General features: G+C 42.1%; 1 protein-coding gene across 2 annotated transcripts in view; it reads left to right on the top strand.

Moving 5' to 3' along the window:
* Nucleotides 1–9,327: 9,327 nt before the first annotated feature.
* GRHL2 (grainyhead like transcription factor 2) overlaps nt 9,328–22,283 on the top strand; it is a 70,053-nt gene continuing 57,097 nt past the window's right edge. Inside the window, exon 1 of one of the 2 annotated variants that reach the window (XM_081918831.1) lies at nt 9,328–9,491. In XM_081918831.1, coding sequence (XP_081774957.1) covers nt 9,472–9,491 — 20 coding nt within the window. In that variant the 5' untranslated portion in view covers nt 9,328–9,471. The remainder of the gene's footprint in view (nt 9,492–22,283) is intronic. The other variant, XM_081918830.1, reaches the window with a different exon arrangement.

Raw genomic sequence — 22,283 nt, 5'->3', positions numbered from 1 at the left:
ATTGCTTTGCTTCATTCAAACAAAGAGCACTCTATAACATTTTAGATCATCTTTGCTGACATAGCAATAGCCATACCTAGAGAGGCTGACACATGAATTGTTTCATGCAGAGTTGGGAAAACCAAAGCAAGTTTTTGGATTTTGTATAGTGCTAAGACATGGCTGTACCATCCTTCCTGGATCCACGAATGCTTATGCTGGTATTTGTACATCATGAGAAGACTAAATTAGTCATGTGTTTGTTTAACTGTGTTTATCCAACAGATCTTGAGGCAGTGCAAATAGTCAGATACCACCATCCTTGGATAATCAAGAGTTCGGTTATATTAGTATTGTTGAAATAGGATCTAAAGGGGCCATGTAGCCTACTTTTTAAAAGGACAGTTCTTTTGTCTGAAGGACTGCCTGGTTCAAGTCTGGTTTAAGAGAACAACAACAAAACCCACAAAGCAGGTACCTTGATGTTGCCCATGAAGTTAGCACCTGAGCAGCAGACTGAGCTGGCAAAGAGATCACCCAGTCACAAACTTCCTCACTCTTGTGAGAAATATTGTATTTCTATGTAAGTTATAGTAATCTTCTCTAAATTGGCACCTATATATATAAATCAAAATATTTATGCAGATCTGTGTCCTACTCTGTTCTCATTTTGGGGTGATGCATTTCCTCTTTTTGTGATGCTTCAGTAGCCACCCTAAGAGGTCATTCTGATAGGGTTTTATTTGTGGGTATGGAAATGTAGATGCTCAGCTTTTGCTGAGCAGACAAATGTAGAATTAAGTTGCCTGGATTTCTTCAAATTCCCCGTTTCTCCGGGTGAATCCCATAATAAGCCTTGATTTTACAAGCACTACTGGGCATGCTGAAAAGAAGATCTGGCGTGGAGTGTCAGTATGAGGGGTGGGGAACCTGCTGTTCTCTGGATATTCTGGGACAGCAATTCCCATCATCCCTGACCATTAGCCACATTGGCTGAGGTTGGTGAGAGGTGGTGTCCAACAATATCTGGAGGGCCAGAGGTTCCCCACCCAGGCCTACATGGCTGGTGCCATATTTAAAAATTATCATCCCATATCTGCACACTTTTTGCACATCAAAAAGGCATGTCCCCAGGGCACATCCCCTCAAATACTAGCATGCACAAGGGACTGCCGATCTGATTAAAATGAAAGGGATAGGGAACCCTGAGCTTGCAGATCATTTCTGCAGACCCAATGACCCATTTAAATGAGGCCACACACCAGTTTCCATGTACACTAGAGGTCAATCACTCAAGTGTGAGGGAATACCAGTAATTCTACTGTAGACAGCGGTTCTATTCATATTTAACAAATTTTATATGCTGCCTGATTTTACAAAAACCTCTAAGTGGCTTACAATAATATTAAAATTGTCAATAAAACATTTAAAAGTAATTAAAAGCAAAAGAGATGAAAGCACATAAATATCTGTGTGTCTGGATAGGCTTGCCTAAACAAAAATGTTTTAAGCAGGTGCTGAAAATTATGATTGTATGATTCTTATTCTGGATAAAATCCAGTTTCAGATTTAGATTCTTCTGATGTGTATTATATATTCTACTTCATTCTAAAGCTACAAAACAGGAGGAGAAGGAAGAATTGTTTGGATTTGCAGACAAAGAGGCTTCTTTGCTACTGCAGAACATTCCCCATGGTTTTGAAGTTGCAAAATGTCTGTGTAAACATTTAGCACCATATCTAATTATATACTTCATTGTTCTGCGACTTGGGCACTGCAACCCACTTTTAATATTCACACAATCACACTATAGTTTTCTGTTGCCAAAATGCATTTGCTTAATTGCTCTTAGCAACGGTAACATTGGATCGCATGGGGCCTCTCTGAGTGTGCTAAGCTTGGTTTAGGTGGGGACTGGGAGAGGTGCAGTCAACTGTCAGTGAGTAATTAGTGACTAATCCCACAGAATGAAATTCCCACACATCAGCAAGGCATCATTTTGTGACTTCCCAATTAGCATCACAACACCTGTTCAGCTACTGATTGGTTAGTTAGTTGATTGTGTGACTGCGGAAATGGGTAAAAGCCCCCCATCCAAACAATGACTATCATCAGTGCAGGTAAGAAGAAAAAATAATTTTTATTTTTATCATCTACAGTACTGTCTTATTTATTTTATAGTACACTACTTTGATTATTGCTTTCATTTTATGGATCAATGGTCTTGTTAGATAGTAAAGTTCATGTTAAATTGCTGTTTTAGGGATTGTTTTTAAAAGTCTGGAACAGATTAATCTGTTTTGCTTTACTTTCTATGGTAAAGTACGTCTTGGTTTTGGAACGCTTTTGGTTTTGAAACAGACTTCCGGAATGGATTAAGTTTGAGAACCAAGGTACCACTGTAATAACAATAACAATAATAACATTAATAATTTTATTATACCCCAGCCACTCTGGGTGGCTTACAACATATCTAAAAACATAATAAAAACATCAATCTTTCAAATACAATTTCATCTTACAGATTTTCAGAGGAGACTAACAGTAAACATTGCTGTTTCCGGAGTATGCTAATTCCAGAGTATGCCAATAACTTCAATTGCCATACTCTAGTGGTCGCTTGAAGGCAGTAGGAATAATATGCTCCTAAAGTGCATTTGCATAGCATATAAAACAGGGAGCTATGTCTTTAAAACTACTAAGCTGACACCTCAATATGAAGTAAACTTACCTGAGAGACAGACTTCAGAATTTATCTTCAACAAAAGTAATATAAAAACAGAGGAGAAATTGACTGTCTCTGGATGACAGCCAGAAGGCAATGTTATGTAAATAGTGAAGGAACACATCTTGTTCATGCATGGAAATTCCAAGAAGAGTTTGATCCAAGTACAGTTGAAAGTAGAAACAAATATGCACATGTTTTCCACACACACGGCCTTTACAGCGAATGAGGCCGTTCACGTTTCCACTTGTCCTGCCCCTTTCCCCTGGGAAAAGCCGCTCTTTACCACTGAATTGGAGTAAACATCAACTGGGTTTTCTACGAATTGATGTTTGTGGGATTTCCAGGAGAAAGCAGTGGGGGAAACAGAAAACCTCTTGGACCTGTGCCTATAAAGCATGGGACAAAAATGATTCCATGCTTTCCAGACACAAGACAAGTGAAGTGTGGACAAGCCTAAAGACACAGCCATGGACAAACACTCTCAACAGACTGCAGTGCAGAACATCCTAATGCTAGATGATGGTGTAATTTGCTAACAGTCTACTATAAGCAGTTCACCTCTGCCCAACCAACAACAGTCACATGGTGCATCTATCACTATGTTTACCAAGGACCCCATGTTCCTATGGTGCGGTCTTATCTACGTCATCTCTCCCAGCATAGCTTCATTTCCCATTTGTATGCCATGCAGGCAGCTTATCTTTCCAGATGGCTGAAACAATATTCAACTGAGGCCAGAGGCACTTTGACTTCTAAACTTAGTGTCAGGCTATTGTTAACTATAGCTGGAAAGCAATTTCCAAGAAAATTATGACCAAGCCCTTTTAAGTGTTGTCTTACAAAAGAATCAAGCAGTTTTCCCCATCATGTTTCTGGTGGTTTGAGCACACCCCCTTTAATTTTGCCTAAAGGTTTCTGAGTATTTCCCATCGGAAATCATTCCCCTCTTAAAAAGGCAAATAAGAATCTGTATAGTTTACATCAGCTACTCAGGAATCTTTCCCGCTATCACTTTCCGAGCTGAGATGGAACTATAGGAATTTTATCTTCTTTTCGTAAACTGCCCTGGAAGCTTTGCTGAAGTCTTATGAATAGATTAAATAAGCCCCCATTATTTAAATAGAAAAATAGGTTTGTATGCAGAAGCTAATATAGCAGGATGCAAATTTAGGCTAGAAACCTTCTAACTGTCCATGTTAATGGAGACTTTTGACATGCAAGTGCTTTCAAACAAAGAACTCCCCCAACTGCATCCCAAAGCTACACAGTTGGTTAGCCTAACCTTCTCCAAACGATTACTGTGAAGATGAAGCTTGAGTTAAGAAACCCATGTGTAACCTTTAAGCTCTATGGCAAAAGAGTGAGATGCAAGCTTGAATCACCACAAACGCTCTCAGCCACTGCAAATATTACCCACACAGACACAAATAAAGAACCGAACAATTCATGAAACACCTGGCAATGTTGCAAGCTCAAAGCTGGACCAGTATGCTTCTTTGTCTGTTATCTGACTAGAGAAAATAATTCTAAAACTCATGGGTATGACATACTTGACAGCAGACAAATTATGTCTTGCCAGTAAGGCATCATGCTTGCTGTCTCACACATGGGCTGTTGCATTGGCAAACAAGTTTTGCCAAATTTGTACAACTTGAAGCATTCCAGATTGAAAGGCTATTGAAATCAATGTGGTGCACAGATTTATATGCACATCAACTGCATTATGAGACTTGAAGCATTAAGACCTCGCCCACATACCTTCTGTCCTAGTCAGTGTGACTGTAAGGCATTCAAATTCGTGGTGCTGGGATTGCTCCCCTACTTAACTAAATGTGATGGATGGGAGTACTAAGACTATCTAGATTAGGCAGTTCTCTGGCAGGATCCAGCAAATACAGTGGTACCTCGGGTTAAGAATTTAATTCGTCCTGGAGATCTGTTCTTAACCTGAAACTGTTCTTAACCTGAAGCACCACTTTAGCTAATGGGGCCTCCTGCTGCCACTGTGCTGCTGCTGCACGATTCCTATTCTCATCCTGAAGCAAAGTTCTTAACCCAAGGTAATATTTCTGGGTTAGCGGAGTCTGTAACCTGAAGCATATGTAACCTGAAGCATATGTAACCCAAGGTACCACTGTAACTGGCTGCCCTGGCATATTTAGGGGCTTTCTACTGGCTGGTGGCCTGCCAACAGGCTGTGCTTTTGGTGGTTGCAGTGGGGGTGTCTACAGCAGAAGAAATCTCTGCCGCATCCTAGTACCCTCCAGCAGTGTAGACTGGGGGTTAGGATTGCTTTGCCCACCTGTTTAATTAAGTAGACTAAAAACATATGTGTAGAATATCTGTAGGTTAGAAATGTATCAAACTAATTTTATGTGTTGGAGAAACAAAGCATTTACATGAACCAAGCAAGAAATCCTGGGAAATTAAAACGTATAATAGAATGTAGAGGCAGAAGAATTGTGGAAAGTGTAAACATAAGCATGTTTATTCTGAGGTGTTTGCTTTCTTTACTGGAATAAGGAAGCAAATCCTTCAATAGCGTCATTGTTTATTGACAAAGCATTTAAAGGATTTACTCAGTTAAAAAAGAAGAAGCTTGAAAAATTCAGATTGTGTCGAGAGTGCAGTTAAAGAGCATCCACCATGGTGTCTGTTGGTTCTGGGGGAGGGAGATGGGAGGGACAGTCTGACTAGAGGAGGCCTGATGCTTTCTATGCCTTCCTCCCTTTTAGCATATTTTTTAGCATGATTTTTTTTTAGCCTTCCTGATACCTCTGCTCATATCTATGAGCAAAATGCATTTCCACTTTTTAGTCTTCACATTCTATATACAGCTGCTTTCACTAAATAAATGCAGGTAGCAATTTGCCATAAAGGGCAATCTTTAAAGCTAACGCTTATATGGTCTACTTCTTACACTGAGAAAGCCAATCTTGTCCAATATAAAAAGCAGAAGAAACCAACAATAATGGTAGTGTTTCCACTGTAATAGAGTGGTTCTTCCTGAACTAAAAAAAATATTGGCTACGTTCCCTTGATACTTGACTGTATTTGATTAGGCATATAGGGACAACAAAAGTCAACAGAGCAACACTGTAGTCATAAATCCATTTACTAGGAAATGCTCAATGGGGTTTTATTTCTGTGTAAACATTTTAGGATGAGACAGAAAGTCAGTAATATCTAAACCAATTATGTAAATATGCTTTGATCGAATCCTAAAATGTGACATTTTGCCCTTCCCCAAGTCTGAAGCAGATACATAATTCTCCCACCCCCCAGGTTAATTTATGAGTGCCACAACGCCTGAAAGCAGGAGTTACCAAGGCTCATATAACTGGAGAAACTAAGTCAAGCTTACATAGAATCATAGGATTGGAAGGGACTCAGAGGGTCATCTAGTCCAACTCCCAGCAATGCATCTGAGAAAGAAAGAAAGAAAGAAAGAAAGAAAGAAAGAAAGAAAGAAAGAAAGAAAGAGCCCATCTTGGACATAATGAGTCACAGAAGTCCCTAATAATAAAGAAAGACGGTTGCTAAGTTTTAAGATGTAGGAAGGATTAACAGTAAGTGCTACCTGTTGCAAAATTAGCAGCTGGCTTTGTGTCTGGTGCTCCTAACTGAAATCTGGCACAAAAGCTATCATACGTGCAAACACATGATAAGCCTCCCCCAGCACTAAGACAATGCAACATCAAACATCTGCTCTTTTGCATTGAACTTGTTAACAGCATTGCTTTGATACAAGCACAAGCCATTAGCACCTGTTATCCCATAGATTTGTTTTAGCAGTTTTCATAACACATAATTTTAGGTGCTTATAATTATAAGTATAATCTGTAACCTTAGTTAAACCTTATTTGAATACCTGATTCTCTGTCCTCAACTGGCAAGTCCAAACAATACCATTACTAAATGGAGCAAAATAGGCACACATAAAGTAGGCTGATGTGTAAAGACAGTTGCCTTTTAACTTGTTTCCTTTCAGCAAAGCAATGTGACAGCAGAGCTACAGATGTTCGTCGAAGAAACTAGCCAAAGTGAAAGTATGATAAATGATTGTGAACCGGAAGAGCAAATAAAATTTGTGCAACTTGTTCCTAAGCAGTCCTGCTCTCTTTATTGGTGCTTACTCCCACCTGAAGCATGCACAGGACTGCAGACTTACTCTACTAGTTTGATCTCTTGCAGCACTCACTCCGGTGAGAAAATGTTTACTTTACTGAGCAGCAGGTTCAGTGGTAGATTAAAAAAAAAAAAGTTACAGGGATGTGGTAGACTTCTAGAAAGGAAAGTTGCACTGTACAGCTTTTCTTGATTTACAACTTGAAGCATGAATCAACAAGTATTTAAAGTCAAGCAGCAGATGGAACCTAAATTTCAATGGGACTTTCATCCACATGTGTTTAAGATTAGGGTGTTAGGCTGTGATCCTAAACTCACATTATTTGGAAACATGTTTTACTGAATTCAACAGATCTCCCTTCCAAATAAAACATGTTTGGAATTAAAGTTTAATTTTATTTAAAAACACATTAACATTTGATAGATCAGGCCAAAAAGCCACCCAAATTAGTATGATGAATGGGAGCCAATGCTAGTCCTGGTCACAGTAGACGCATTGAAGTTAATGGGCATGAGTTAGGTTTACCAATTTCAATTGGTCTACTTTGAGTAGGATTAGCATGCAATCCTTTGTCCCCATTTGTTTGGCCCCAGTGTTTGGTACTCAGAAGTAAACTGTCTCTATAAACTGAAGTTCCATTAGTTTCTATTTAACCCCCAAATTACAAGGCTATTCCCACTATGTTGTCTAATCCTTTTTTAAAAAAAAAAAAATCCAACCAGTGACCACTAGCACATTTTGGGGTGGTAAATTTCATAATTACTTCTGCTTTGCAAGCCGGACCATAAAAGTTAACAGTCCACATTTTTACAAGCCCACCTAATAAAGAATACCTGTTTGTGTCATTTGTGGCACATCAGCAAACAGTCTGGAAAAAAACCCTCTTTCTCATTAAGTTTACAATGCCTTCCCTATCTTGGTTGCCTATCTTTATGCACCACAGATCAGTGAGCTAGTTAGTGACTATTTACAATAAATGCACCCTAAACCTATCCATGTTTTCCTGAAAGGCAAGTCTCACTGCATTCAAATTGGCTTAATCCCAAATAAGCAGGCACAGAATTGCAGGCTGAATTGCTGACTGCCAAGCCTCTGCCTGAAGAGAAGGCTGATATAGCCAGAACAAAATTGCCTCTCTTGGAGAAAAAAAAATGTGGGGGAACTCTGTATTTCATTGGCAGGTCATGAAAACATTTACAAATAAGAGATGCGCACTTAGTGAATACTCTTGAAGTCAGACAGGTGCAGAGTAAGAATCAAAACCCTTGGGGAGTGGGCATTTTCCTTCATATGTCAACACTACCTTTAAAGTTGTGTTGTGCATTGATTTTCACTTATTATCTGCCACATTGGAAGCTTGTTGTCCGGCAGTAAGGCAGGATATAGACGTTTCAAATAATATTTCAGCCACATATCCATAACCTCGGAGCTTAGTACCAACTAAAACGTTACTGAAATTGCGAGAGGAAGAGAGAGAGAGATGCAATAAATTCAATTCTCTCTTAGCCTGGGAGAAACTTTTCTCTTCCCTGGCTTTAGCAGCCCAAAGCATGCCACTCCATACAAAATGAGATTTAGAGCTGAGCAGAAGTATTCATTGGGGCCTTTTATGGCCCTGGGCAGGCCTGCAAATCCATGTAAGTCCCAAATTACAAGGAGGTAACGACTTGTGGAAGAAAGGCGCTTTAGGCCCGGCCGTTTCTGTCCCACAGCCCCTCTTGCATAGGTCCATAAGCGAGATGGTGGTCTTCTCGGTAGACTCCACGTTGGTCGGCAATTTTCCTCCCTCCCCGTGGCTGGGCGAGGGTGGCGAAGGCGGCCGCTGGGCCCTGAGAAAACGGGCCCAAGCCAAGGTAGAGTTCGCAAGGGCCTTTAAGCCCCGCTCTTCCCTCACGCTCATGAGGGCTTTCTTCGCATAGGTACCTCAAAGGCGCCCTTGCACCCCTTTATTCCCCTCCCGCCGCCGCCACGGCCTCCCCTCGAGCGTCGTCAGGCTCCCAGCGCGGCCCCGAGAGCCTTCTCCAGCCGGCCAGGCCTCGCGTGCCCCGGCATGGCTCCCGCCTCTGGGCCTGCAGCTAGCGCTCTCCCTCAACCATTCCGGCGCCGCTTTCCCAACGAGGCGGCTTCGCTCGGCGTTCTAAGCGAAGGGCCTTACCTGAGCGCGCCTCTTCCAATGGCTGCTCACCTGAGGCCCCGCTCGGCCCAATCAGCTCGCAGCTCGTCCCTCTTGCCTTGTATCCTTCAGTGAAAGAATCCAAGTCCTCTTGGGAAAGTTTACCTGTAGGCGCCTTTGGGTTTTTGTTGCTTCCCGGCGCGGTGCCCTAAACGGCAGAGGGAGGGAGGGCGGGCAGGCGAGCCTAGCCAGTCTCCTTTTCACATGCGAGGGGCGGGCAGAAGGGGGCTTTACCTGTCCCACTCCTACCTCCGCGGCTGGCTGAGGGAGAAGTAAGAGGGGGGGAAGAAAAGCAGAATTACCAGTAGCTCTGGTTCTGCCGTCCCGGGCGCTCGCTTGCTCTCGCTCGCTCGCTCGCTCACGCGCGCACACACACACCTTTACCTGCACAGACTTGAAAGTCCAGTTTCACCAGAGAGACTGAGGCATCTGGAAAAGGGGAGAGAGTTCATTGGATCAAACATGTCACAAGAGACGGACAAGTAAGTGATCACAGCCAGCTTGCTACTTTTGCTGCTCCTGAACGGATCAACTGGTTGGTTGTGTTTTCTTTTTTTAACCCCCCTTAAAAAGAAAGGGGAAGGAGAGAGAAAAAAAAGCAATCTCGGTGGTGGACCTACTGGGATTACATTTCCTCTTTTATACAAGGCATAAAAGAGGTTGAATTGCACCCACAGGAGAACTGCTGGATTTCACCTTGCCTTCCCCATTCCTTTTCCAATCTTTTTTATTTATTGATTGTTGTTCGTTTTGAACTCCCAATGTCCCTTCACAAACTTTTGGGAGAACTTTGCTGCTTCTTTTTTGCAATTTCTTCCCTTTCCTTCAGGGCCTAGAGATGAAAAGCGATTCTTGGCTTTTGTGTGTGAATGCAACAAAAGAGCTTTTATATACCGGATCAGAAACACGGCCATCTTCTTCCCCTTCTCTTGGCACTTTTGTACCTGTGTTGTGGGACAGAAAGAAGTAGAAGATGGAGCTCATTGAAATCATTTTATTCCAAGCCACTCTTTTTTTGGGGGTGTGTGTGAAAATATCATAAAATAACTGCATTGTCGAAGGAAAAATGACCGTGTGTCTTGTTCTCCCATACGCAGTAAGAGGAAGTGATTTCATGCAAAAGTTTTGTCTCCGTTTTTCAACAGATTGCTTGTCATTAAAAAAAGGGGAAAAATCCCAATCAGCATGACATTGAGGGTTTCTACACCAGATGAAAACTTCTGTAAAGTTCTCTTCCTTAAAAGCCAGCACACTTGTGATTCGTACATAGTGGGTCTTGATTAAAGAAGTTGGAATGGTTAGGGAAATCATAACATAAGGACACCTTGAAATAAGCATGGCAGCCTAGTGCTAAAGGAAGTTTAAAACAAATCCAAGTAGCGTTAGCATAAAAGCTTCCTTGAACTTTAACATAGCAACTGTGAAGGACATCATGATCCTGGGACTAGTGTGTGCATGTGTGTGTGTACACACTGTAGATTGGCTTCATCTAGTTACTTCTCCTTTAGCCTCTTGCCTGTTCCTGCTTACCTGCATGTGCAAAGTGAGGAAAAATAGGAAGTTTTTCATAGGCCGCTTCTCCTCCTCCACCCCAATTGTATTATTTTTCCGTTTCAGCGGACATTGCTGGCTCCTTTCTTACTGGTGACTTCAGATCAGATCATGCTCTTGATGCAAAGGAGAGGCCAGCACCTTGCAGTGGGCTGGAACTTAAGATCTGGAGTAGTATAGATATATATTTACCTTGAATTGTTCTTCTGAGCTTGTTCACCTCCCTGCTACACACACACATGTACAGTGGGAAGAAAGTCCCTCACTGGAGTTGTGGCCTAGGCTGACCTACAACATACATCTGGAAAGAGGGAGGAAGAAAAGAGGGAGGGTGTTATTAAGCAAAGTGGTGGTTCTGACCACAGACAGAGGGTGCGGTATCTGACAAATCTCTAACATGAGAAGGTTGTTAGGTTGGGGGAGACTGGCTGGGTTGAGAGCCGAGGCACATGAAGTTTTGTAACAAGAAAATAACTGTATTGTACCCCCTCTGCCCAATGTTTGTGTTGGGGAATTTGCTTGTGTATGGTCAAAGTTTCAAAATAAATGGGTGTATTACGACCACTCAACTGCATTTTGTTGCACTGTCAGTTTTTAAAGAACTCCATAAGAAGGTTGTTCAAGTGTGCATTTCAATACATGGTACCGACTAAATTGTGTTAGAGATTGTGAGCTGAAAGGTGATGGTAATTTTGGTTTCATAATCCAGAATGAAGGGGTATACAGTTTCATCACCCCTTGGGACAACTGGAAGTTGATGGTTTTGGTCTGTGGTACTTTTGTGTTACAAAGTAAGCTGTGTCCCTTATGTTCTGGTAATTTAAAATAAGGATTTTGATCAGTATCTGGAACGTGCATATCTGAAATGTGCTCAAATGTGAGTCAGTCAAAATGTATTGAGAGTTTTGAACATTCTACTCTTTTTGGTAGAAGGGAAGAAACATGTGTAGGCTGGTTTGTTTTTTGAAATACAGTATAGTGCATTTCACCCTCTGTGGCTATAGCTATGGAGATTCATATATTCATGATACACATTTTGGTCTAGTGCCAAAACTTAATTTGTGTAGCATTTAGGCTGCATTATCCTTGATTACTTAACTTGGTACTATGACCCACTGCGTTTGTGGGACTTTCTGAATAATTGTGCACAGGATTGGTCTGCCAGACATATATTACCATTAAGGAGTTGTCATTTACTTGATGTAAGAATTGATACAAAGATTTGAATACTTCTTTATTAGAGAAATGTTGTTGTTGTTTTTTAACTTCATGAAGGTGCTAAATGTTTTCAGTTAGGCCATCAAGTATTTATAATTATTTGCATGTGCGGTAAGACACATAGAATTCTTTTCATATTACTATACTGAAAAAAGTGGTAAAAATAAAAATCTCACGTGATGATTTTTACATCACTATGTTCACTGTCACCTATTCCAGGTTGGTTGTACCAGTAGAGATTCTTAGACTTTGTATGATGGATACCACATTTTCTTCCATCATCTTATTCACTGGAAGCATCTTGAAAGGCTTCTGAATTAAACATCAGCTTCTTTTGCACTCTGGTACAGCTGCATTGAACTTGTAAGGATGCAGGGAAATGAAGTTAGGTAGAGTATAGACATTGCTATGTCCGCACTCACAGCAGATCTTGAAGCCATAGGTCAAGGCACAACTATTTAAGCGGTGGATTCATGGCTGTAGCCAGGAGTTTTGTTGGGGGGCAGGCTTTTGTTGGGGGGGGGGGCAGAACCTCAGATTTGTATTGATTTGTATTGATTTTGATTGATTTAGGGGGCAGCTGCCTCCCTGCCCTCCCTTGGCTATGCCTATGGGTGGATTGGATGGGGGGGAATTTAGTTCAATTATCATATGTATTTGTCTCTTGAAAAGGTCTTCAGAATTTGCTTGTTAATTCTCTTGTCTTATGCACTACTTGAAAAGCCACAGTCTAAGAATATAATATGCATTATTTTGTGATATCTTTCAAAGTGATTTCACTCATTAGTTTTGTGAAAACTATTTTTTCTGCACTGCTCCCCCCCCCCCCATGATGTTTATTGGCCTTTTTCACCTCTTGGAAAATATACAGAAAGAACCAGAGAGCTGAGGAACAGAGGGATGAGAACAAAGGCTGATTTACACAACTCTTTTCATGTAGATAGGCTGCTTGAGTGGATCATTCAACCTGACTGCATGAAGAGGTGGCTTTCTGATGTCACTGTTCAGTTTGCCCATCCCTACATGGTGATGCAAGGTAAAGGTGTATAAACCTTATTGAGTGCTGATGAGTGAATGCCAGTTGCTACTGGACAATTTCACCACATGGGTTGAATACCATCAAATACATTTAGGTGTGCATTGAGTTGCAATGACGTTGCCAATTTGTTTTCTAGGGAAAGCTTCAAACCTTAACACCTGCATGACAGGTGAATTTCCCATTGCTGCCTCAAAGAGGCTACCTATGTTAGTCTGTTGTAGCAAAAAACCCCACAAGGAATACTGTGGCACTTTAAGGTATATGTCAGATTTATTTTAAAGTTTTGAATGTTCTGCAGAACATCTGCATGTGCTTTACATCTGTATGCTGGAAGAAGCTTCGCTTGCTGAATTTCTGCTTCTCCTACTGCTGTGAAAGGCAAAGAGCCCTGCCAGAAAAAAATAAATTGTACAAATTGGCCCAAAGTGACAATCTGAGAAGATGGCTTCGCCATCTTTCTTGTTCTGAGTAGACTGTGAGAATGGAAGAGAATGGATATATTCAATAGAAAGATAATGTATCAACATATTTTGTCAAAGGTTGCAGGACAAGGAAGTGGGTATCTTTCATCCTGAACGTGGACAGATCCTGCAGTTGTAGAAAAGAGTGGTGGAAATGATCAGTGTGCTGGCGCAACTCTCCTATAAGGAAGGGTTGCAAAATTTGGGGGTCAGTAGTTTAGAAAAACGGTGGGGGGTGACAACTAAGGTGTATACAGTGCTGTTTTTTCTAGAAAAAGAGGCCCCGGAACTCAACATGAACGCCTCCATTGTTCGCTTTGGATGGCAAGGGCACCCACCTGAGAGGTGCCAGAACTGAGTTCTGGTGAGTTCCTGCTGAAAAAAGCCCCACTGAAATCCCTTCTCAAAACCCACCTTTTCCACGAAGCTTTTGGCATAATCCCATAATGCCCATGTAACTAAGTCTTGTCACATGCAGCTGAAGCAACTGCATACTCCTTTGCCCTCCTCCGTTGATTTCTCTGTGTTGAATTTTCGATTGTGAGCTCCTTGGGGCAGGGACCTGCTCTCATACTTTGCAAAGCACCATGTGCATTGCTGGCACCAAACAAATAAGATGAACGCCATTATTTTTATAGGCGATCATTTCATGGTTGTATATAGGGTATAGTGGAAACCATTACATTGTGTTAGGACCCGAGGGGTGCACATTTTGTACCAAGCAGTTGGGATATCCTGGACAGGGGCAATCATCTCAAGAAGGGGTTTCATTTATTTGGGGTTGGGAGCAGGGCCAGCCTGCCCATGAGGCAAGGCGAAGGGTCCCACCAGAGCAGCAGTTCCTGATGTCGAACCTTCTTACCCCCTTGTTCCTGGTGCAGATCTTCCCTGACCCCTTCTTAGCAGACGGGTAGCTATTTGGGGGTCTGTGTCAGGTGCCAAGATGTCTTTGGCCAATCCGGGGTGGGAGGAGTATTGTTTGTTAAAAGACTGCTTGAAGGTATATATGATAAGATTGGCAGGGGGTTTCTGAATTTGCGTCTCCTAGTGGCTTTATTGTTTTGAACTGAAAGCCAAATTAAAACTAGGAAAGTCAATAGAATTTGGTGACCTCATGGATGAAAAGCATGAAAGAAGAACAGAATGAGGGCGGGTCTGTAATGGGCTCTTATACTGACTTGTTTGCTCTTAAATCAGCATAAGGATGGAAGCCTTTGTGCAGCATTTTCTCCTTTCTGGATTTGCTTTCCCCCCTTCTTCTGTACTTCATTCCACAAGTTTGACCTCACAGTCAATGTCTCTTTAAAACTTGCACAGTTAAACATAAAGTAAGCAAACTTTTAAAGAAATTAGAAGTTAAGCATGTACTTAATTCTCTTCCATTGAATGAGATTTACAAGTGCTTAACTTTAGCGGCACTGTGCCCAAATTCAAGTCCAGATTTTGATCCAATAGATCACACTTACTCTCTTGATATGTGCAAGGGAGTAGAAGACTGTGTTGGAATTTTAATTCACGTGGAATTACTGCGGTGGGGAGAAGAATCCAATACCAGAAGCTAGTGGGAATTGAATATCCTGCTTGGGAATCTTTCCTGCAAGGCTACCAAGGTTTTCCAAATCAGTTTGAATGTTTCCATAATACTGTAATAGTAATTCCTCCATGATAATTATTCTTTAAATTCTCCCATGAAGGGAAATGTTATGTACATTTGAACTGCCCTTGAGAGAGATAAATAAATACATACTGCAGGGTAACAATTATAGTGCTATGTGGTATATATGTTTAATTACCTCTAAGTCGGAAAAACTGGGCTATAGGTTTGGTGCTGTGGTGTGCTTCCATGTAGAGGAAAATATTTTGTGTCTTGTTGGTAACCGTGTTATTATAATGTATCATGCACAAAACATTTTCTTTATAGCGTTTATTTGGGGTGGGGAAGGAGTGGAATCCTGAATGTTTAAAGAGAGAGAGTAGTAGCTTACCGTCATGTCAGTTCACGTCCGTTTAATTGAGGTTGTCTTTGTATATTATGAAATACTCCAGGCGTCAGTGTTGATGGTTGAGGGCAGTAGGAAACAGACTGGAAGACATGAATGCAGGATAAAAAAAAAGAGCCCAGCACTGAGGTCAGAGAAAGGTTTTGCAGAGCAAGATTTAGATCAGCATTTCAAAATGTTACACTCTCTTTCATGTAATATTTTGAAAAGTTCAAACAGCAAAAATTGTATATACCTCCTGTCTTCTAGGGCAAATAAAGGTAGGATTTTGCAGATATTTGGAAACTTCTTACAGCTTTTGCAGGGAACTTAACACTGAAATTTCAATATGGGGAGACCTGTGGAGGAAGGGCAGGGTCATGGAAGAAGGAATCTGCTATAGAAGTATATGTGTTTCTTTCTGTTACCTCTGCTTGCATGCCCTCCAATATTTATCTGATGAAAATAGGGACATCCTATTCAATAATAATAATAATAGTAATAATTTTTCTGTTTATACCCCACCCATCCAACTGGGTTGCCGCAGCCACTCTGGGCGGCTTCCAACATATACAAAAACATTAAACATTTTTAAAAAAACCTTCCCAATACAGGGCTGCCTTCAGATGGCTTAGGGGTTGGATAACTTCATGCACTTTATCGGATGAAACATTTATCCAATAATCATTTCTCTGATGAAAATAGGGATGTCCTAAGGAAAACTGGGACTTTCTGGGTTCAAATCAGAAACTGGGATGGCTTCTGTAAATCTGGGACTGTCCCTGGATAACAGGGACACGATATCTTCAGACACGCTTACTAGGTAGTCAGCCCCACTGAACACAGTGGAACCCCTGACCAAACTTCCATAGTTTTGTGTTGCTAGTTGGAGCCAGTGTGGTGTAGTGGTTAGAGTGTTGGTCTGGTCAACCATGAAACCATTAAATCCCTGATCAACCATGAAACTTACTGGGTGACCTTGGGCCAGTCACACTCTCTCAGTCTAACCTATCTCAAGGTGTTGTCAGGAGAATGAAATGTGGAGGAGAACCAAGTACCCCAATTTGAGCTTCTTGGATATAAATGTAATCAATAAATAGTGACAATAGGATATGGGGATGAGGATAATGGTTTGAGTTGGGATGCTGGTGCGACTGAAATTGGAAGCCCTGCTTTATTCAGATCCCAGTTTTGCCCAAAATACCAGTGAAAGGGGCATGAATGGAAGGCTGCTTAAAGAATTGCAACAAACAAAATACGTGAAACCAGGGCATTTTGAAACGCATCATCTGTCTGTACATATTTTAAGTAGGAGGGTCCAACTTTTCCTTACGTACTTCTAGTTTTTCATGTGTATTCAGTTTGAGTGGAATTTAAGCTGCTACAACAAAGCTTGTCTTGCTTGGGTCTCGCAACTTTACTGGGGTTCACTGAATATGATTGCTTGAAATTGCTCATATTTGGGTGGCTTCCCCACAATATTTAATCTCCAATATTTATAGCCCCACTTCTTTGTGTGAAGAAGTACATTTCTGGCCCAGAGGTTTTAAAACAAGAAACATAGTCCCTGCCCCCACGCACACAGAAACAAAAATAGTTAAATCTTTAAAACAGTGCATTCTAGATGTTTCCCAGTTTCCCAAGCTTAAAAGACAAGCCTGGAAAGCACAGAGAAACCTTCTAACCCTCGAGAAAGGATTTCTATTCTGTCACTATTCGGATAAGGAAACATGGCTTTGTCCCTGGAGCTATTTTGGCGGTATCTCCTTCATCGGAGCCCTGCAGTCTAAAACTTGTCTCGCCTGAATTCCTTTTGCAGTTTTAAACGATTTAAACCTGACTCCAGCGGGCGAGCAAAGTTAGTGCTAAGGCAGGGGTGAGAAGGGAGCAGAGATGATTCCTGCACTTTGGCCGTACCCAGGCAAAGAGACTTGCAGGTGTCATTCACACTTTATCATGTGTGACACTTGCAAGGCTTGCTGCTAGGCTACAGAGACTTGCTGCTGGGTAGTCCAATACAAACCATCATCTAAACCAGGGGTCAGCTATCTTTTTCAGCAGGGGGCTGGTCTACTGTCCCTCAGACCTTGTGGGGGGCCGGACTATACAGTGGTACCTCAGGTTACATACGCTTCAGGTTACATACACTTACAGACTCCGCTAACCCAGAAATAATACCTCGGGTTAAGAACTTTGCTTCAGGATGAGAACAGAAATCATGTGTCCGTTTTTAACCTGAAACTGTTCTTAACCTGAGGTACCACTTTAGCTAAGTACCGCTTTACCTGAAGTACTGCTGCCACCACGCGATTTCTGTTCTCATCCTGAGGTAAAGTTCTTAACCTGAAGTACTATTTCTGGGTTAGCAGAAATTTGTAATACTAGCAGTAGAGCCAGTGATATAAATGACTTTAAGTTAAGTGTGTTCTGACCATCACTAGTTTTTATTCTGTGAAATGGATACAGTCATACCTCGGAATGAATACGCTTCAGCTTAAATATTTTCCGGCTGCGCTCCGTGGCGACCCAGAAGTAACGGAGCACGTTACTTCCGGGTTTCGCCGCTTGCGCATGCGCAGACGCTCAAAATGACGTCACGCGCATGCTCGGAAGTGGCGAAACGCGGCCCACTCAGAGGCGCAGTCGCGTCTTACCTTTGCTTCAGGATGCGAACGGGGCTCCGGAACGGATCCCGTTCACATCCAGAGGTACCACAGTACATTGTGCTGCTCACAACATTTTCTTAAGATTTCCAAATGTGCCTAGAATTTCGGGTAGGATCTCTCCCAGCCATGCCTGGAGATACTTGAGACTGAACCTTGGATCTTTTGCAGGCAATGTGTGTGCTCTGACCCTGAGCCTTGGCCCTTTCCCATATCGTCTGCTGTTGATAGATGTGAGAGCATCACCAAGACAGTCCTACAGAGAGATGTAACCGACCTCAACTGAGTGGGCCTGCACCACTTACCTGACCTCCCTCCCTCCAGCCTTGACTTGTCAGAGGGAGGTCAGGTAAGCAGCAAGACCCCTCTGCGTCAGCCACTAATGCTCACTCCTGATGAATGGTGAATGGAAGACAGGCAACCCCAGAAAACCTTGAGAAAGCAGGCAGAGGAGATAGGGGTTTCTATCAGTGATCAAACCAGACTTAGACTCTGTTTTCTGAAAGAGGATGGAGCCCACCTGCCTTTCCCCCCTGTGCCAAGTCTAGAAACAGCATAACAATGAAGTGACCTCATAACCGCTGTTCACATTTTCCCCGGTGGAAATGTATTGGTGCCTTTTCTTACAGCTTATTATTTATGAGACTTATTTAAACACTTTCCTCCTCCTGTTTGTTTGTCTGGCATCATCTTGCCACGAAACAAACAAGCAGCCCAAATAAAGTAATAATTTTTTTCAAAAGTTTGTCTCGTAATTAAATATTTATTGAATTGCTCTATCTCTAATTAATCTTGGCAGGCAGGGAGTGATTTCTTGCTAATGATGCCAGGCTCAGAAACATATAGAAGTTAGCAGTGAAGTTCTTTCTCCAGTGTGTCTTTGCAGAATAATGATCTGTCTTGCCCACATACCTGCCTAATTCCCCCGCCCCACCTCCCAATACGAGGTGTAGGAGGATCAGTGTTAGACCTTGGCATCCTCAGGCAGTTGCTGATGTCTCGGCACTTTGAAAAGACTGCTACCTACCCTTGACTCCCTGATCCTTGCTTCCATTGTCTGTTTGTGTGCATGGTTGCTTGCCAGTGGCTCTGTGCAAGCAAGCAGAAGGTGCTGAGGATCACTAAGACCTTCTGCCAAGGATCTCTTGAGACCTGTAGCCATTCCTGGCAGGCTGTGAAGCACAGACGGGGAACCTGTGGCTTTCCAGGTGTTAAAACAAAAAAAATTCCTTCCAGTAGCACCTTAAAGACCAACTAAGTTAGTTCTTGGTATGAGCTTTCGTGTGCATGCACACTTCTTCAGATACACAGTGTGTATCTGAAGAAGTGTGCATGCACACGAAAGCTCATACCAAGAACTAACTTAGTTGGTCTTTAAGGTGCTACTGGAAGGAATTTTTTTTGTTTTGACTATGGCAGACCAACACGGCTACCTATCTGTTTCCAGGTGTTGTTGGACTTCCAAGTCCCATCATCCCAAGCCAACATGGCCAGTGGTCAGGGATGATGGGCTCTGTAGTTCAACAAGCCACAGCTTCCCCATCTCTGCTGCAAAACAAAACTAGGATAGATATTTAAATAGGTAGTGCCCTGCATAAAAGTAAAGAAACTGTGTTCAAAGGATAGCATGCCATGACTGAGTTTTTAAGGATGCCCTGCCCAGCGCTCTAAGAATATTCTCTCCAGTGGTCTGAAAATGTCTGATTACCTCTATTCTGTGGTGATTTGAGAAGAATTAATATGGTGTTTCTCAAATTCTTTTAAACTTTCTGAGCTTGACAGTTGCTCCCCACAACCAAGTGTTTGATGGGTGTGTAAGACCAGTGCCTCCGTGGGCAATCCTAAGAACCTGTGGATCAAACTAATATTAAAAATGTTGACATTTATTTATTTATTTTAAATTATTGACTGATTTAGTTATTTGAATTTGTATATCGCCCTTCATCCATAGATCTCAGGGCAGTTCGCAAGATAAAAATACAAGATGAGAAACACAAAATGCATAATAAAAACAAGAATGAAAGCAAACCGATACCCGCCCCGGTCCCCCCAACACATTGAAAAGGGTACCGGATGTTAATCAGCCAAAGGCCTGGTGAAAGAGGAGCATGACAAACAGAGCAGATCTTTTCTCCAGAAGTCTCTTGGTTGCTCTTCCTGCAATAGCCTCTCCTGAGTACCCCACTAGAGGTGGTTGGTTTCTCCAGCTTTCAGAATCCCCCCCCTTGGAATTTCAGGCGGAGAGATCAAGAGAGACCCCCCAGTCACAACTTGTCTTGTGGGTCACTCTCAAAATTCTACCGCTCTTGAACTCCTTGCCAGTTTCACACTCAGCTTTTACACACCTGCTGGAAACCTGTGCAGGCTTATGCAGGCACCTAAGAACACATCTTTCTGTAATAGTGAACTCATTTCTGGTGTTAACTTCTTTATTGCATGAGTTATTTGTTTATTTTGTGTGTGTGTGTCATCATGGTGAGCTACGCTGATATTTTTAATGAATAGTGATATAGAAATATTTTTCTAAATAACAACAAGCCTTTGGATTAGTCTCGTCTGGGGTTTTTTGTGTGTGTGTTTGTGTGTGCTGCGTTTGAAGGTGGTTTCGACTTTCTTAATTTATAGATTGGCATCTACCTCCGGGGTCATTTTCAATTAGCTGCTACATCAAAGCCCACGAAGCCTAGCCCTAGGGGAAGGGTCAAGGCTAGGTTGAGGTTGGCTGCATCAAGATCTCTGGCCTTCTTAAGAGGCCTTTACTATGGAGCAGGCAGGAGCTGTTGGAAGAGGGGAGGGCGAGGAGGAAAGGCTCCGCGCCTTCTCTGCACTTGGCTGAGCTGGTGCAATGTGCCGTTGGAGAGCGCCATTGAAAATGTAATCATTGGGCTCTCCCCCACGTTTTTATCATCTCCTCCCGCCTCTTATCTTCCTCCCCCATGTTCCTTCTGCCACTCACTCTCAGGAAATGGTACCTATAAAAAGTTATTTCAATGAAGCATGGTGAGATAAGCAGCAAGGAACTCTTTTTCAAACGTCCAGGGGAGAGCGTCAATACTTGATAGTTGCGGGGAGAAAAATGACAGTACAGTGTTGTTTTTGGGGGGGCGGGCGGGCAGGGGGAGGCTTAAGCACTGAGTGAAATTGTTGACCGGTGTGTGCTCTGTATTCAACACTAAACGAAAGAAAAAGCACATTTCACTAAAGTCATCTAGGGAAGCTCAGTTCCGCAAACTATGAATTATGTCGCTGCAGCAAGGGCACATGATTTATATCATGCATTTTGCTATGCATTTGCTAGTCGTAGAGAGAGCCAGAAACGAACATGGTTGTCTCTGTACCATACATTTAAAGTGTACTCTTGTACCACTTGTAACAGCTATGATTTCTCCCAAAGAGTCTTGGGAACTGTAGTTCGTTAAGGGTGCCGAGACTAATTAGGAGACTCCCCAACAGAGCTACAATTCCCAGCACTTTTAGCATACTACGGTTCCCAGGATTCTTTGAGAGAAGGGAAGTCTTTTGAAAACCTTTTTACTTAGGTCTTTATGGCATGATTTTTCTTTTTCTGTATTTATTTATTTTTAATGAGGTTGTTCTGGGTCTTCTGTTGCAAGTTGTACTCTTCCTTGCTATATTTTTTTGTTAATGTGCAGATTATGAATTTGTAAATAATTAAATATATATGGAAGCCGCTGGGGGAGGTCACCGGGCACAAAACAAGGATGCCCACTGTCTCCCTTCTTATTTATCCTGGCTCTGGAACCCTTAGCAATCCAATTTAATTGGAATATGGTGTCAGTAGTATGCTGATGATACCCATCTCTATTTTTTGTTATCTTAAGAATAAGGGGAGTCTCTTCCGGTGCTGGGCTGGAATGGACAATGAGGGCCAATAAACTGAGACTAAATCATGACAAGATGGAAGCATTGTGGGTTGGTGATTCTTAGATCCAGGAAGTGTGTAGGCAGCCTCTTCTGGAGGGGAGCCTAGGCTCCCTGAAAGAGCAGGTACATAGTCTAAGGCTACTCCTTGATCCAACACTATCTCTGGAGGCTCAGGTAGCCTCAAAGGCACAGAATGCTTTCTTTGAGCTATGGCAGGTTCACTAGTTTGGAATAAGTAGGTTAGTTTTGGGAGGGTGATCATTTTGATCATGGCTATTTTGTCTGAGAGAGTGAAATTCATGTTGTTCCTTCTCTTTAGGTCTTTGTTTATTTGTCGCCACAGGGGTTTGTAGTTGTGGAGGTATAATTTATTGAGGTTTCTGGTTACCTATACCCCATGGTATCTGAACTTGGTGTGGCAAAGCTTTATCTTGGTGACATTAGTGAGTTCTTTTTGGGTGTGAGGAGAGGTGTTGAA

The sequence above is a fragment of the Podarcis melisellensis genome, assembly GCF_964234715.1.
Source record: "Podarcis melisellensis genome assembly, chromosome: 7".
Lineage (NCBI taxonomy): Eukaryota > Metazoa > Chordata > Lepidosauria > Squamata > Lacertidae > Podarcis > Podarcis melisellensis.
This window is presented reverse-complemented; position numbering and strand designations above follow the sequence as displayed.